General features: G+C 47.3%; 1 protein-coding gene across 2 annotated transcripts in view; it reads left to right on the top strand.

Annotated features, from left to right (window-relative positions):
- The window catches only part of FHIP2B (FHF complex subunit HOOK interacting protein 2B), a 416,121-nt gene that overhangs the window by 121,791 nt on the left and 276,648 nt on the right, over positions 1-17,682 (top strand). The window contains exon 6 of one of the 2 annotated variants that reach the window (XM_069617736.1): positions 9,123-9,356. The exons of the other annotated variant lie outside the window; for it this stretch is intronic. Within the exon in view, the coding sequence (XP_069473837.1) occupies positions 9,123-9,356 (234 nt within the window). The remainder of the gene's footprint in view (positions 1-9,122; positions 9,357-17,682) is intronic. 2 annotated transcript variants of the gene reach the window in all.

A 17,682-nucleotide genomic window follows, 5' to 3' on the forward strand; every position in this document is an offset into this window, starting at 1 on the left:
GTTCGTAAATAATGAAAAATGGCCGTTGATGCCTGATTTTTGGTTTCGGTTATCTAGTGGAAGTGACATCTCTCTCACAATTCCAGTCTTAAAAGTTTTTGAAAAAATTAATCGAACTTCTTGTGGTAGGCAATTTGGAAATATAAACATCCAAACATCCTTTATTAGGATTTTTGACTATCTCACTTGGCACTTTATTGTAGCACTTGAATTGTATCATTTTAAATATTATGAAATTGTTATCACTGTTAGCACAGAATGAATTTTTAAAATGTGAGTCTTTTGTCTGTTGTATATCGTACTGTTTTGGAAATCATTGCGGAAAATGTATATGCAAAATTATGATGGAAAACTTCTTTTGTGTAAGGTTTGCATGGTTCAAACCGATATCACAATTAAAAAAAAATATATAATAGTTAATGGATCATCTACCACCACCTGAACGGGCTGGGGTGGTTAAACCTCTTAGAAATTGGCGCACAATGCTTGAACGAGCTAGAAGGTGCTAGAGTCTCTTTCTAAAAGGTGACAAAATCCCTCCATTTAGAACAGGGGATACCCCTGAAAAAATGTAAAATAGCAGGCCGATGCAAAGAGGCAAAGAACTTCTTGAAACGTGTACTGAAATACATGCCGTCAATGCCTGTTCAAGACACAAAGGAAGAGATTTAATAAAATACAGCACAGATTCAAAAATCTTGGCTTTATGCCATGCATACTGTAAATGGGGAAATATTTCATCTTCTTACAGAGCCTTGCTCCAGTAATGATGGTGTGGGTTTCCCTGTAAAACGGCAGACTGTATTCTCCTTGGGCGTTCTATTTCAGTGTAGGATGTGATGTCATTACCCTAGCAACATCCTGATGGGATCAGTGGACGAGCCACCAGGCCTGTTCTAGAAGCTGGGTGGGCTGACCCAGCTCATGGGAATGTCCTTATTTAGGAATTAGGTAAGAGCCTCCGGCCAAAGGGAGACAGTCTTTCCTCAGTCATGTGCCATTCATTCCAGGAATTTCCTTGAAGAAGGTTTCGTGCACTATAGCCCACATGCAACGCCTGGACTAAGGGGCTGCCTGTTTGTGGAGTGCTCAGGACGGACCCCCTCTCTGTCAGTGCAAGGAGGATTCCCCATTCATGCTTCCAGACGAAAAGTGGAGGGCATAGCCATGACCCATCTGGAAAGCAACCCGAGAACAAGGGTATGTCCAGGGTAGGCTCGGGCAAAGCAACCCCTTACCCCCCACCAGGGATCACATTGCAGCTGTAGCCAACTTTCTTCCTCTTTCAAGGCTGTCCGATATTTCGCCTCAACCCCTCCACCCTCTACCCCTCTCGACACCCCCTGAGGGATCTGAATGCAGCAGTGCCTAAACTCTTTTCTTAAGGCTGGTTCTTCAATATCGTTTAGGGAACCGAGTGCGGCCGAGCCTGCCCTTTAGCTAATACCTGATGGCATAGGCCATCAGGAGGAGGTACAGAAGTGGCTGAGCTGTACTCGATGCCAAATGCGTATCTCACCCGAAGTTGAGAAGCACCATTTATGCTGGAACAGTACGTCCTTCCATTGTATTGTGACCTAAAAGAACAGCTCTCCCCCTGAGATGTCAGTGTAGTTCAGGTTTCTATGTTCATTTACTGGAGTCCAGCAAAGAAAGCACACAAGGGCAGAGCCGGTAACCCATTTCCCCCAAATGAATACACCCATGGTTCCAAGATATTTCTTTGCCACTTTACGGAAAGTACGTTTATTACTCTGAGGGGCCTGGGTAAGACACTGTACAAGTTCACACCATTTGCTCTGGCCCCATCCTCCATATTGTGGAAGTTAGCAAATATGGGTCCAGTCATTCACAGAGCTCCATTGCAGACACAGTCTCCTTTAATACAAATAGGACTATTCTCATTTAGGTCATGATTTGGCCCTCATAGGCCACCGTATGCAGTCCACAGTGTTAAGCATTGGTGTGTTCTTGCAGTCATTTAGTCTGACCGTTAGAACTACGTGTCCACTGGCGTAACAGGGGCCCCCACAGCCCCTGCCGTGTGGGGGGCCCCATCAGTGACGTAACACAAAAGGTGGGGGCCCCCCTGCAAGACTTCCCAATGGGTGCCCCTAAGGTCCGCCTCAACATCGGTATATCCCGCCCACCAAATTAGACCACGCCTACCACCATATGCCCCGGCCATAGGTACGGAGTACATGGAGGCAGAGGAAATAGGTTCACCCGTTCTCCTTGCCATGCTCATCTAAATCACTGGCTGTGGTTGGGTTTCTTTCTCCTCCCCTGTGGAAACTTTGCTCTATGTAGTATCACAGACTATTCATCCCAAAAGCTCTGTCAGACCAGAGGTAATAAGACTTTCATTCTTGGGACAAAGGGTTCGGAGTAAATTACCAAATTCTGTTAATGACAACGCAAGCTATTTCTATTTATATGGCCCTGTTGAAGTGGCATCTGTTCAGATAGATGTTAGGTAAAGGTTCTTATGGAGATACTTTCAGCCAGTCTAGGCAGTATATAAATGATTCCACACAAAGTGACCGATGAAGAAAAACAATATAATACCGGGGCACCACCTTCTTTCTCCTGTTCTACCCACTTGGCCATCCAGCTGCCTGATCGCAAAACCTTGTCACAAGTTGCATTATGCTCCTGCCTACCCCGTCCTCCTCTAAGGTCACAGTTGCTCTACTTTGTTCGGTACACTTCTACCATTGATTAAAACCAGGACTTTTTCCCCCAGCTTCAGTCTTGCGTGTTTTTCACAGGTGCGGGCCTTTCCATTTGAGACCACACCAAATCTGGGGAATAAAGCATCATGCAGTGAAACCATTGTTCAAAAGCAGAGCCGACATAGTGCAATTGCCATTTCTCATTGTGCTGTACTGTGTCTAATCTGGGGCTGAGCAGTTTGCGTATCTGTGGCAGGACATTAAGAAATAATCTGTCTAACACATCTCCTTCAGACATGGCACCAGACCTGCCTACATTTAAAAATCAAAAACCCAGAGATTCTGTCTGTTTGCATTCATTGGTGTAACAGAAAATGTGGGGAAACCCCTGCCCGGGGGGCCGCCCCCCACCAAACCTCTCAAGGAAGCACAGGCTGTGCCACAGACTCCTCAGGAAGACCTGGGCCACAAAGCATGGGCAAAGCACTGATGACCATGCTACCAACTGGAGGTGCTGAGTCGTGCACAAGATGAAAGATGGACGTTTTCTATATTACATCCTTCACCTAGTGTAACAACAAGTAGGTGGCAGCGTCCGTCCCCTGGTCCCCAAAGGTACCACCCTGCACCGTGTTCAAACCAGTAAAATTATAATCCACATGCTAACAGCTGAGGCAGCTTTTTGGGGCGAAGAGGCTGGGTGTATCCGGAGCGGTAACTGGCTTTGTAAACAATTTTAGGTCAGTGGTAGCAGCTGAATAATTTTAAGCAGAGGAGCATTACCATCTCCCATGAATTAGTGTGAGAGATTGAGCGTAGTGAGGGAACACTAGGAATGTAGGAAATACGGGTGCAGCTCTCTCCTGAGAAAAGGTTCAAAATAATGTTTTTAAATGGACCATTTTACAGCAAAATCTGAGAACAATGTGGTAAAAATCCCATGCAATTTTAAATTGGGCGATCTGGGATAACATTAAAAAAAACTAAATCTGTTTCCTATATTTATTACACAAATTAAGTAAATAAAGGTGTGGCACCAGTATTACAGATGCACTTTCCTTTCGTGTTATTATTTAGAGCATGCATCAGCTGCCAGCCCCGCCGGCACACAAGTACGCAGTTAGGGGCCTTCCACCCTTCCAGTTGAAGTGGGTGCTGAGCAGCTGCCCATATGTTGGCAGACGACAGTCCTATGAAACTACAAGATATTTCTTTCATTGGGCACATTAAATGTGCACCTTGAGTGTACATGTTATAAGCTGCATTTGCTGTAGCCCTTCAGGGAGGTCACCCCCCCTGACATCTGTGGTATCCAGCAAACACTCTTATCACGTTGGTGCCTTTTTACTTTGGTTTCTCCTATATTAGCCCCCTGATGACAAAGACTGGTTAATAGCTTTGAGTGGAGATTTGGTGTTTCAGCTCTCCGCTGGTTGCCCACGCTGTGATAATCTGCGGCCATCAACCACTGGCCCCTGGCTGTATCTATTACAATGTATGCATGCCACTGGTGCCTTAGACTGCTTTTCCCCAATCTAGGCAAATGCTCACGTACCCCGAAACATCGTGTTGAAATGGGGCCCACACAAGGTCTTAAAGTGGGCCTGGTCTAGGTGGGACAGAGCCTGGCAGTCTCCAAAAGCCACCAATTAGCCGGGGCTCCCCCAGCCCCTAGCTCTCCTGTGAAAAAGCACCCAGCACCTGAGCATGGGCACAGGTGATTTGAGTTATAAGTTGACAAACAGGTTGTGACAGAAATCCATGCCTAGAAGCCAGAACTTGACTCCGAAAAGGTTGTGTGTCCAAATAGTTTTATATCACTCCAGATTTGCAGTCATTTTACTATTAGGGATGTTGTTAAAGATAAAATAACCCGAATGGCCAGTGTGTGTTATAAGCTCAGAAGAGGGTTGCAGGTTTGAATAAATGTCATGGTTATGTGATATTTAATGTGCTGTGCTTATTCTTGTGTTCTTTTGCCTTTTGATTTTGTGCAACACCCATTTATGATTCAATAGCCAGTTGATTATGCCTCACCAAAAACAGACTTTAAAATACCAGCTACCGCAAGTGGCCAAAATCTCACAAGGGCACATTTTGATTGTGCCCTGAAATTTCATATAGAGGACCACTTACACGTAAGCAGCCCCCTCTGTACCATGTTCAGAATTTACACAAAACCGATCATAAATGCTGCCTGCACTGCGGTGTTGAAAAGCAGACCAGAATGATGTTCATAGTGTGCATTGTGTCCTACTCACGACAGCTATGAGGGTCAGAGGCCCTTTTAGCAATGTCCAAGAATTTCTGGATGGATGCGGGGGGCTGTGACCGTGCCACCACACATTCCAAATATTACACGCGCACACACAGACCCACACTACCTGAAACATATGACATTCAAACACAGACACAATACAAGCATGCAGTGGTCGAAGTGTATGAAACGAAGTAGTGGAACTATGTTCCCTAATGGCCTTCACCTGCTCTGCACAAACCCTATTGCCTCTCCACGTCCCATGCACAATACAATCCCACCAAACACATGCACTCTTTAACGGAACGTTCAGTGCAGTGCACTCAAAGTGCATGTTCAACTTCTTCCGATGCTTTTATTTTAAAAAGAAACCATTCCGGAACGGTTTCTTTTTTAAATAAGAGTATAGTAGGAGTAGTAAAATGTAATTCAAAAAAGTAGAGGAGCACTGCTCCCAACTGCTGCCGCCCACTTCGAGCACTGCAAACATGTTTTTAAACGTACCAGTCCTTGGCCCTTCAACTGCAGAAACGTTGCCTCCAGTCTTCGGTCTGTGTCCAGGGCATGGAATAACACTGTCAACATCCGGCATGCTCTGCTCCAGTCGACCAGCGCATGGGCGGGCTCAAGGTTGCCATACACAAAAAAAGAACATGCTTGCCGACACTGGTAAGCGAATGAAAGGCGTGAGCTCCACGCATGAAAAAAAATGAAGAGCCTTTCACATTTATTTTAAGACACTGCGGATCTTGCGCTTTCGATTTTCTTGAAGTGCAGCAGTTGTCGGTTTTGGTGAGGCATAATCCCGAGGGCGGGGGATTAAGGGGAGGAACGAGGGTAGCCTCTACTGAGGCTTTTTCCACCTCCCAGTTCACCCAACCACTGCCCACCTGGCTCTGCCTATTTCAACTGCCTTGAAGCACTGTGCAGACCTGGATTTAAGTAAGTTTGTAAATACAGTGAGGCATAGACCTCATTTGATGTGTTAGTCCCCCACCCCGGTATGTGTGTTTGTGTGCAAGCTTGCAGTGGGCGGGTTGAAGATTTGTCATGGATCATTGGGGCCAGTGCTTCCAGTGGAATATCAAAATCGAGCAGGGCTCTGGAAAGGGGGTATGACAAAAGTGTGCTGAGCGTGGTAAATGAGGGGAGAGGGAACTTCGCCATGACCACAAGGAGCCCACATGCTTCTTCAACTGGCTATTGAATCATAAATGGGTGTTGCACAAAATCAAAAGGCATTTTCGGAACACAAGAATAAGCACAGCACATTAAATATCACATAACCATGACATTTATTCAAACCTGCAACCCTCTTCTGAGCTTTTAACACACACTGGCCATTTGGCTTATTTGATCTTTAACAACATCCCTAATAGTAAAATGACTGCCAATCTGGAGTGATATAAAACTATTTGGACAAACAACCTTTTCGGAGTCAAGTTCTGGCTTCTAGGCATGGATTTCTGTCACAACCTGTTTGTCAACTCATAACTCAAATCACCTGTGCCCATGCTCAGGTGCTGGGTGCTTTTTCACAGGAGAGCTAGGGGCTGGGGGAGCCCCGGCTAATTGGTGGCTTTTGGAGACTGCCAGGCTCTGTCCCACCTAGACCAGGCCCACTTTAAGACCTTGTGTGGGCCCCATTTCAACACGATGTTTCGGGGTACGTGAGCATTTGCCTAGATTGGGGAAAAGCAGTCTAAGGTACCAGTGGCATGCATACATTGTAATAGATACAGCCAGGGGCCAGTGGTTGATGGCCGCAGATTATCACAGCTTGGGCAGCCAGCGGAGAGCTGAAACACCAAATCTCCACTCAAAGCTATTAACCAGTCTTTGTCATCAGGGGGCTAATGTGGAAGAAACCAAAGTAAAAAGGCACCAAAGTGATAAGAGTGTTGCTGGATACCACAGAGGTCATTGGGGGGTGACCTCCTTGAAGGGCTACAGCAAATGCAGCTTGTAACATGTACACTCAAGGTGCACATTTAATGTGCCCAATGAAAATAATATCTTGTAGTTTCATAGGACTGTCGTCTGCCAACATATGGGCAGCTGCTCAGCACCCACTTCAACTGGAAGGGTGGAAGGCCCCTAACTGCGTGCTTGTGTGCCGGCGGGGCTGGCAGCTGATGCATGCTCTAAATAATAACACGAAAGGAAAGTGCATCTGTAATACTGGTGGCACACCTTTATTTACTTAATTTGTGTAATAAATATAGGAAACAGATTTCGTTATTTTAATGTTATCCCAGATCACCCAATTTAAAATTGCATGGGATTTTTACCCCATTGTTCTCAAATTTTGCTGTAAAATGGTCCATTTAAAAACATTATTTTGAACCTTTTCTCAGGAGAGAGCTGCACCCGTATTTCCTACATTCCTAGTGTTCCCTCACTACGCTCAATCTCTCACACTAATTCATGGGAGATGGTAATGCTCCTCTGCTTAAAATTATTCAGCTGCTACCACTGACCTAAAATTGTTTACAAAGCCAGTTACCGCTCCGGATACACCCAGCCTCTTCGCCCCAAAAAGCTGCCTCAGCTGTTAGCATGTGCATTATAATTTTACTGGTTTGAACACGGTGCAGGCTGGTACCTTTGGGGACCAGGGGACGGACGCTGCCACCTACTTGTTGTTACACTAGGTGAAGGATGTAATATAGAAAACGTCCATCTTTCATCTTGTGCACTGCTCAGCAACTTCAGTTGGTAGCATGGTCATCAGTGCTTTGCCCATGCTTTGTGGCCCAGGTCTTCCTGAGGAGTCTGTGGCACAGCCTGTGCTTCCTTGAGAGGTTTGGTGGGGGGCGGCCCCCCGGGCAGGGGTTTCCCCACATTTTTTGTTACACCAATGAATGCAAACAGACAGAATCTCTGGGTTTTTGATTTTTAAATGTAGGCAGGTCTGGTGCCATGTCTGAAGGAGATGTGTTAGACAGATTATTTCTTAATGTCCTGCCACAGATACGCAGACTGCTCAGTCCCAGATTAGACACAGTACAGCACAATGAGAAATGGCAGTTGCACTATGTCTGCTCTGCTTTTGAACAATGGTTTCACTGCATGATGCTTTATTCCCCAGATTTGGTGTGGTCTCAAATGGAAAGGCCCGCACCTGTGAAAAACATGCAAGACTGAAGCTGGGGAAAAAGTCCTGGTTTTAATCAATGGTAGAAGTGCACCGAACAAAGTAGTGCAACTGTGACCTTAGAGGAGGATGGGGTAGGCAGGAGCATAATGCAACTTGTGACAAGGTATTGCGATCAGGCAGCTGGATGGCCAAGTGGGTGGAACAGGAGAAAGAAGGTGGTGCCCCGGTATTATATTGTTTTTCTTCATCGGTCACTTTCTGTGGAATCATTTATATACTGCCTAGACTGGCTGAAAGTATCTCCATAAGAACCTTTACCTAACATCTATCTGAACAGATGCCACTTCAACAGGGCCATATAAATAGAAATAGCTTGCGTTGTCATTAACAGAATTTGGTAATTTACTCCGAACCCTTTGTCCCAAGAATGAAAGTCTTATTACCTCTGGTCTGACAGAGCTTTTGGGATGAATAGTCTGTGATACTCCAGAGAGCAAAGTTTCCAAAGGAGAGGAGAAAGAAACCCAACCACAGCCAGTGATTTAGATGAGCATGGCAAGGAGCACGGGTGAACCTATTACCTCTGCCTCCATGTACTCCGTACCTATGGCCGGGGAATATGGTGGTAGGCGTGGTCTAATTTGGTGGGCGGGGTATACCGATGTTGGGGCAGACCCTAGGGACCCCCCATTGGGAAGTCCCGCACGGGGGCCCCCACCTTTTGTGTTACGCCACTGACGGGGCCCCCCACATGGGGGCCCGTCAGTGGGCCCTGTTACGCCAGTGGACACGTGGTTCTAACGGTCAGACTAAATGACTGCAAGAACACACCAATGCTTAACACTGTGGACTGCATACGGTGGCCTCTGAGGGCCAAATCATGACCTAAATGAGAATAGTCCTGTTTGTATTAAAGGAGACCGTTTTGGCGTAACACAAAAGGCCCCCACCTTTTGCGTTACCCCACTGCACGTGTCCCGCTGTAAATCACCACATAATGCTTCATGCCCATCTGTTCTTCCTTGCTTTGACTCATAGAAGTGACTGGAAGGTTTTTCTCTGTGGTGATCATGCGTTATTTTCTCTGCAGGGTACAAATCTCCTGACTACTGAAAAGAATGTGAGGCGCACAACCCATCCCAGCCAGAGGGCATCACAGAGAGAGGATTTGGAGAAAAGGCAACAGCCATTCCACGCCTCTGGACCTGGCACTGTGGCAAGTCCTGCATCCAGCACGAAACTGCCAGACTACGAATGCAGCTCCTCATCAGCCAGGACACACAACAACCTGATCGGTTCCCTGCTGCGACTGTGTTTTAGCAAGGTACTACCAGGAGGAATCTGCGCATGAGCGTGCAGAAGTGTACTGAGTGCGAGGCAAAGCAGGTGGCAGGGACATAACCAACGGGATAGAGTGTAGCAGTGGAAAGCAGAATTATGGATCCACTTCATTCTATAGCGGGATTGTGCCAACAGGAAACAGAGTATGGGAGAGGTTTGGGTTATTTGAGGCACTTTAATACCATTAAAAAGCACACCAGTGAACAAATCTGAATGTTTTAGTAGGAGAACGTTCTCCAGCAGGAGATGGAATAGTGGGACATGCCTTGAGATTTCTGAAGGGAAAGTACACCAGAGCAGAGCATGGAGTAGAGCTGCGTAATCTACATAGGGAGGATGCATCAAAAGGAAGTGGAATAAGGGAACAGAATTGCAGGTTATAGAAAGAGAGGAAATACCAGCAGGTAGCAGAAGTAGAATGATGGGTGTGCATATTCCCGCGGGGAAGAGTGTACCTGTTCAAAGCAGGACTGGGACAAAGGTGTTCACCTTCCAAGATGGCAGTGGATACTAGTAAAAAACTGTGTATAGGCAGTGTATGTACCGGGAGTAGGGGAGAGTAAGGGGGGTAATAGCAGGTGTGGAGGCCTACATTCCTCAGTGCCCGACTGAAAGAACTTGCAGCCCATGACTCTTCCTATTCTTAGAGCGTAAGACCTTCCAAACCATTCCTCCAGAGGATCTTTCCGTGTTTATGAACATGCGTAATCTGCTTGAAATCTGAATATACTGGTGTGAGGACACCAGTATATTCAGATAGGATTCAGATAGGAGGCTATGTGATTGAATGATCCATCCTACACCTCTGTTGTGAGGCACTATGTACTGTCACTCACCGTACAGGGGTGGCCTGGATTGGCGACTACGTCTGTATGGTTGGTGATTTGCTTGAAGAGCTCAGGTTGGAGCCTCCACCCGAGCCTCCTCTCTGTGAGGGATAAAGATCTTTTTAATGATATGGCCCTTTACTGGTGAACAGTACAAAGGACCCGATCACTCAAAAGAGCGGGGAGAACACACCGCCATGGTACCAGCTGCAAGGAAAAGAGAGACCGTGAGTAACGGGTGACAGGTAAAATGACATAAACTATAGCCTTGCTCTGGTGTATACCTGATAAGTCCTCCCCCCTGATAAGTGGCTAGAAAAACATAGACGCCTTCCCACCTAATGGTACAAAACAAAAGAAATACCAATGTGATAAGCTGGAATATAAACTCTTGATGGAGTATCCAAAAAGGATGATGTCAGATCTTACCAATGAATGTACTGGCTCGACTTCCAGGGAAACAACGACAGGTATAAAATAAAAAAGGGGAATTAGTGCTTAGTAGGGAAAGTAGACCCGGGCGACACGAGGGGTGCTCTAGTTCCGGGTTGGTGCACAATCAGCGTAGTGTCCTAAGTGCACGTAAGTAATCATCAACAGGAGGAATGCCAGTAGAGGTTGGAAAAGGGAAGTTTAGGATGGGCAGTCCAATAACAGAAAAAAGTCCCTAATTAGCGAGTGGAACACTCACATTACCGGAGGACCCAGATCCAGAGGATGTATAGCGAGTTGCTGAAGATGGGATGTCAACGGCAATCGTTATGAGGTGCAATCCGTGAGAGTAGCCAAGGGTCTGGTACACAAGCTGACAAGCCAATAACAAAATCGTAATCAGAAGCAGTCCGTGGGAGTAGCAGGGTCTAGTACACGGGTCAGGAAGCCAAGGACAGAATCGTAATCTAACTCAGTCTGTGAGAGTAGCAAAAGGTCTGGTACACGAGTTGAAACGCCAGGAACAGAATCGCAAAGCGGGGAAGTCCGTAAACAAAAGCAGGAATCAATTTGGCGCAGAAGCAAGGAAGACGTGACTTCGGGGAGTAACTTCAAACAGAAGCAGCAAAGAACGTTTCACAGCTGCTTAAGTAGGCGGAGCTTCTCCATGACTGGAAAACATAGGTCACCTGACACAAGCATGGCAGCTTGGGAGATGTAGTCCCATACAGGCACCTGTTGTCTAGTGACGCCAAAGACACCATCTAACAAAAAATGGTGCAACAAAACAGCGCACACCATGCGGGATGGCCACAATTCTCTGCGCAGTCCCACGGCGCCCGCAAGAGTGTTTATTCAGGAGCACGGGGAAGCTGAACCGCCACACGCGCAAAGGGTGAAGTGTGACAGCATCCACCCCCTAAGGCGGCGACAACCCCGAGCATGGAACCGGCGCAAAAGGGCAGGAGCATGAATGTTACAGAGCGGTTCCCAAGACCGGTCCTCCGGACAATAGCCCTTCCAGTCAACCAAATAATAGGGGCGCCCCCCGGCGCAGGCGAAAGTCCAAAATATCAGCCACCTCATACTCCAGATCCCCCTCCACACGAATCGGAGGAGGCCGGGCAGTCAGCCTAGTAGCAGGGGAGCAGGGCTTCAAAAGACTGATATGAAAGACGGGGTGCACCTTCTAGAAGGGGGGCAGAGAAAGGCGCACCACAGCAGGATTGATAACAGCAGTAACCGAATACAGACCCACAATCATCGGAAGAAGCATTCGCTTGCCAGGAATCTTCAGATTGCGTGTGGAAAGCCATACTTTCATGCCAACCCTGTACACCGGGGCCGGAAGCCCACGGCGGTCCGTGTAACGCTTGGTCCTCTCCCGGGACCGGAGTAGATGCATACGGACCGTCCGATGTACCCCTTTGATGTTCCTAACACAAGCTCAAGCCGCAGGGTTATCAATAGGAAGAGACGGATCCAAAGGCAAGGAACGAGGATGCTGCCCGTATAGGGCGAAGAACGGAGAGACCCCAGAAGAAGAATGAGCTGAGTTGTTATATGCAAATTCGGCGGACAGAAGCATCGCCACCCAGGAGGACAAACTGAAGATATAGGCATCGAAGAAACTGCTCCAGTATAGCATTGAGCCGTTCAGTCTGCCCATCAGTCTGTGCATGGTAAGCAGAACTGAAGCGATCATCGATGCGAAGTGAATGTGTCACGGATCTCCAAAACCGTGAGGTGAACTGCGTACCTCGATCGGATACGATCACTGAAGGAAGACCAAAATACCTGAAAACATGCTTGAGGAATAAGGTTGCCAACGCAGGTGCTGAAGGCAGTCCGAGACATGTAGTAAAGACAGCCACCTTAGTGAAATAGTCCACAACCACCCATATGGTGTCAAAACCGTCCACCGGAGGTAAGTCGACTATAGTCCATTGATATCATGTACCAGGGCTTGTGCGGGACCGGGAGCGGATGTAAGAGGCCCACAGATCTAGATCGTGAGGTTTTACACTGTGCACAAACAGAATAAGGAGCAAGATAATCAATAACATCCCTGGACATTGAAGGCCACCAGGCCCAACGGCGGATGAAGTCCAAAGTTTTCTGCTGACCCGGATGAGCTGCTAACAAAGAATCATGGGACCAGGCAAGGGCCCACAAATTCACCTCCCCCGATGGTAAGTACAAGCGACCTTGAATATAAGGCAGGCCCTGTACCACATCAAGATTCAGTTTGGTACATTCAGCTGAATGAGAGGAAACTCAATCCGCAACTAACGAACGTAAAGAAGGTTGCGGTGTGCACCCACAGACCACCCGAGAAGGCAACACCAAAGGTCGTTCCGACGTGGCAGAACTAAGGCCGGGAGCCAGTCGCGACAAGGCATCAGCACATGTGTTGAGACGAGCAGGATGGTATGTGATGGTGAAGTTAAATTGCGAAAAGAAGAGGTGCCACCGAGATTGCCGTGCGGTGAGACACTTCATGGACTTGAACGCAAGTAGACTCCGATGGTCAGAAAATACAGTGACCGGATGTTGGGCACCCAGCAGATGGTGTCTCCACTCGGAAAAAGCTTCCTTAATGGCTAACAACTCCCTTTCTGTAATAGGATAATTTTTCTCATAAGGGGTCAACTTCTGAGAAAAGAAGGCTATAGGGTGGATTTCCCCTGAATCGGGACAGCGCTGGTATAATACCGCGTCAACAGCAGAGCCCGAGGCATCAGCCTCGACCAGATATGGCAGAAGAGGGTTAGGATGCTGTAAAACTGGCGCAGACGAAAAAGCCGCTTTGAGAGCATCAAAGGCCCGTTGGGCTTCAGGATTCCATCGGTAGGGCTGTTTGGAAATGGTTAAGGCGGTTAAAGGGGCCGAAATGGCCGAAAAGGAATGAATAAAGCGCCTGTAGAAGTTTGAAAAACCGAGAAAGGACTGGAGTGCCTTGGTGGTAGTTGGAACAGGCCATTGTAAAACAGCTTTGACTTTAGGCCGACTCATACGGATGCCCTGGTTAGTGAGATCATAACCAAGGAATTCCACCTCTGGTATTAAAAACACATTTCTCGGCCTTCACAAAGAGGTGGTTTTCCCAGAGCCGTTGGAGAACAGAACAAACCTGGTTGACATGGTCTTCAGCAGACTGTGAGTATATCAGGATGTTGTCCAGGTAGACTACCACAAATTGGTTCAAGTAATCATGAAAAACATCGTTCATAAAGGCTTGGAATGTAGCCGGGGCATTGCAGAGTCTGAATGGCATCACCAAATATTCATACAAGCCATAACGGGTTTTGAACGCGGTCTTCCACTCATCCCCCTCACGAATACGTACCAGATTGTACGCACCCTTGAGATCTAATTTGGTGAAGATGACAGAGGACCTGAGTTGGTCTAAAAGGACCGAAATCAAAGGTAGGGGATACTGGTTTTTTACAGTGATGGCATTCAAAGCCCGATAGTCAATACAAGGGCGGAGGTCGCCCTCCTTCTTCGGGACAAAAAACAGGGGAGAGGCCGACGGCGACCTCGAAGGTCTGATTAATCCTGTAGCCAGAGACTTACCAATGTATTCCTTTAGTACCCTGTCTTCTGGAACCGTGAGTGAGTAGACCCTGCCCGCTGGGATTTTGGAACCAGGAATAAGATCGATGGGGCAATCGTAGGGTCGATGTGGTGGTAAATGTTCTGCTTGGCCCTTGTCGAAGACATCAAGAAACGAAGAGTACTCAGATGGAATGCAATTTTGGTGAGTGGTGGTAACAGCCCCAATGAGGGCCAAAGAAGCCACCAAGGCGTGACGGGAAGAACTAGGAGAGACACAGGTGTTCTGAAAACACTGTTCGTTACAAAGAGATGACGGGAACTGGACACGGGAACTGGACAACTTTGTTAGCCCAATCGATGGCAGGATTATGCCGCTGAAGCCAGGGAATCCCTAAAATGACCCGAAACTGCAGGGCCTTAATGAGATCAAAAGAGATGGTCTCCACATGTCCTTCCTCTGTCTGCATCCGGACATCAGAGGTGTTTTGAGTGACCAACCCAGAAACCAAAGAAGAACCATCCACGGCATGAACGGGTTCCGGTTGTGCTTTCGATAACAACGGGATGTTGTGGGAAATAGCATAATCATAATCCATATAATTCCCGGTGGCTCCGGAATCAATGATCGCCAAGGAAGAAAATGAGGAGTTAGGAGCAGCGGTAAAAACCACCAGCAGGCTGACAGGAGCTGCAGTTTTTCCTGGAGAGTCTAGTGAATGAACCCCCGGCGTAGGGACTCTTAACTTCCTCTGGGGTTTGGCGTTTCCCGCCTTCTTGGCTGGTTTGTTTTGGGCAATCTTTTAATTGATGTTCTGCCGAACCGAAGTACATACATAAATGATTTGCCCTGCGGTGTTCCCTCTGAGCAGGGGTTGGAGGGCCTCGAATAGCCCCACCTGCATGGGTTCCGGGGCTGAAGAAAAAAGAGGACCTGTAGCATCTGAAATCGGTGAAACCGGGGCAACCGGTTTACGTTCACCTTTCCTTTCCGCTCTCCTAGCGTCAATTTACAAAACCAAATCAAGCAATTCCCTAAAGACGGAAGGAACCACAGGAACTGTGGCTAGTATATCCTTTAATTCTTCAGATAGACCCTTATAGTAAACCACTGATTTCTTCTCTTCAGGCCAATCTGTCTCTGATGATAGTTGGTTAAACCGAGTGAGGTAGGTAAAGAGAGAGGTCGTCCCTTGATGAAGGTTCAGAAACTCCAAGTCCGTGGCCTGAGACTTGTAGCGGGTATCGAAGACTCGGTGCATAGCAGATATCAGAACATCGCAGTCATACAGCATGTAACTGTTGGACTCAAGCAAAGGATTAGCCCAAGCCGCTGCTGTCCCCCCTAGGTGGGAAATGACAAACGCAGCTTTGGTGGTTGAGTTAGGAAATGCCGTTGGACGGCACAGAAAATGCAATTTGCATTGATTAATAAAGGTCCTGTACTTCTTTGGATCTCCCATAAACCTTTCGGGGGGAGCTAATGGAAACTGAGACGCCATCAAAACTGGGGTCGCCTCAAAACCAGAACCAAAGGCGGAAGAAACCCCAGAAGCTGAAGCAGTTGCATTAGAGGTGTTGATCCCAAGAGTCTGGGGAGTCGGAAAAGTCTGCATAGCTTCTATTTTATGGTGCATAGCATCATGTGCAGCCACCATGTCTGCCCTAAGCTCAGCGACTAAGCGAACCATGGTGGCTAGGGGGTCCTCTCCTTCCATGGCTTCTATTTCTGTCACTCACCGTACAGGGGTGTCCTGGATTGGCGACTACGTCTGTATGGTTGGTGATTTGCTTGAAGAGCTCAGGTTGGAGCCTCCACCCGAGCCTCCTCTCTGTGAGGGATAAAGATCTTTTTAATGATATGGCCCTCTACTGGTGAACAGTACAAAGGACCCGATCACTCAAAAGAGCGGGGAGAACACACCACCACAGTACCAGCTGCAAGGAAAAGAGAGACTGTGAGAAACGGGTGACGGGTAAAATGACATAAACTATAGCCTTGCTCTGGTGTATACCTGATAAGCCCTCCCCCCTGATTAGTGGCTAGACACACTTAGACGCCTTCCCACCTAATGGTACAAAACAAAAGAAATACCAATGTGATAAGCTGGAATATAAACTCTTGATGGAGTACCCAAAAAGGATGATGTCAGATCTTACCAATGAATGTACTGGCTCGACTTCCAGGGAAACAACGACAGTTATAAAATTTATAAAAAGGGAATTAGTGATTAGTAGGGAAACTAGACCCGGGCGGCACGAGGGGCGCTCTAGTTCCGGGTTGGTGCACAATCAGCGTAGCGTCCCAAGTGCACATAAGTAATCATCAACAGGAGGAATGCCAGTACAGGTTGGAACAGGGAAGTTTAGGATAGGCAGTCCAATAACAGCAAAAAGTCACTAATTAGCGAGTGGAACACTCACATTACTGGAGGACCCAGATCCAGAGGATGTATAGCGAGTTGCTGAAGATGGGATGTCAACAGCAATCGTTATGAGGTGCAATCCGTGAGAGTAGCCAAGGGTCTGGTACACAAGCTGACAAGCCAATAACAAAATCGTAATCAGAAGCAGTCCGTGGGAGTAGCAGGGTCTAGTACACGGGTCGGGAAGCCAAGGACAGAATCGTAAACTAACTCAGTCCGTGAGAGTAGCAAAAGGTCTGGTACACAAGTTGAAATTCCAGGACCAGAATCGCAAAGCAGGGAAGTCCGTAAACGAAAGCAGGAATCAATTTGGCACGGAAGCAAGGAAGACGTGAATTCGGGGAGTAACTTCAAATAGAAGCAGCGAAGAACGTTTCACAGCTGATTAAGTAGGCAGAGCTTCTCCATGACTGGAAAACTTAGGTCACCTGACACAAGCATGGCAGCTTGGTAGATGTAGTCCCAATACAGGCACCTGTTGTCTAGTGACGCCAAAGACTCCAACTAGCAAAAAATGGTGCAACAAAATGGCGCACACCATGCGGGATGGCCACAGTTCTGTGCGCAGTCCCATGGTGCCCGCAAGAGTGTTTATCCAGGAGCACGGGGAAGCCGAACCGCCGCACGCGCACAGGGTGAAGTGTGACATGTACATTTGATATTCCCAGCTTAGTTTATCTAATGTGTCCCTTCATCGAAGGCCTCATTAGTGTTGTGAATGTTGGCTGTGCTCCCTGAGAAACCCTGTTAGGGTGATTGTTCTAGTGAACTCTGTTAAGGTCTTAGAAAATGCACTCTGGTAAGGTCTTAGACAATGCACCCTATTGTGTTAAAGAGAAGCTTTTATCAAGTCACTCCTGATTCTTACAGAGAATTTACTTCCAAACAATGAGCTACTGGCAATACGATCTAAAATCAAAGAGATCTCTAATAGCTGCAGTTTCTGCAGTTGAAAAGTGGATGTACAAAGTTTAAAACATGTATTAATTGTATGCCCCGCATTAGCTCATATATGTATTCTATTGTTTGGTAGCTTTACGCACGATCCCCTATGGTTGACAACTGA

This window comes from Ambystoma mexicanum, chromosome 10 (genome assembly GCF_040938575.1).
Source record: "Ambystoma mexicanum isolate Mex_15411 chromosome 10, UKY_AmexF1_1, whole genome shotgun sequence".
NCBI classification, from domain to species: domain Eukaryota; kingdom Metazoa; phylum Chordata; class Amphibia; order Caudata; family Ambystomatidae; genus Ambystoma; species Ambystoma mexicanum.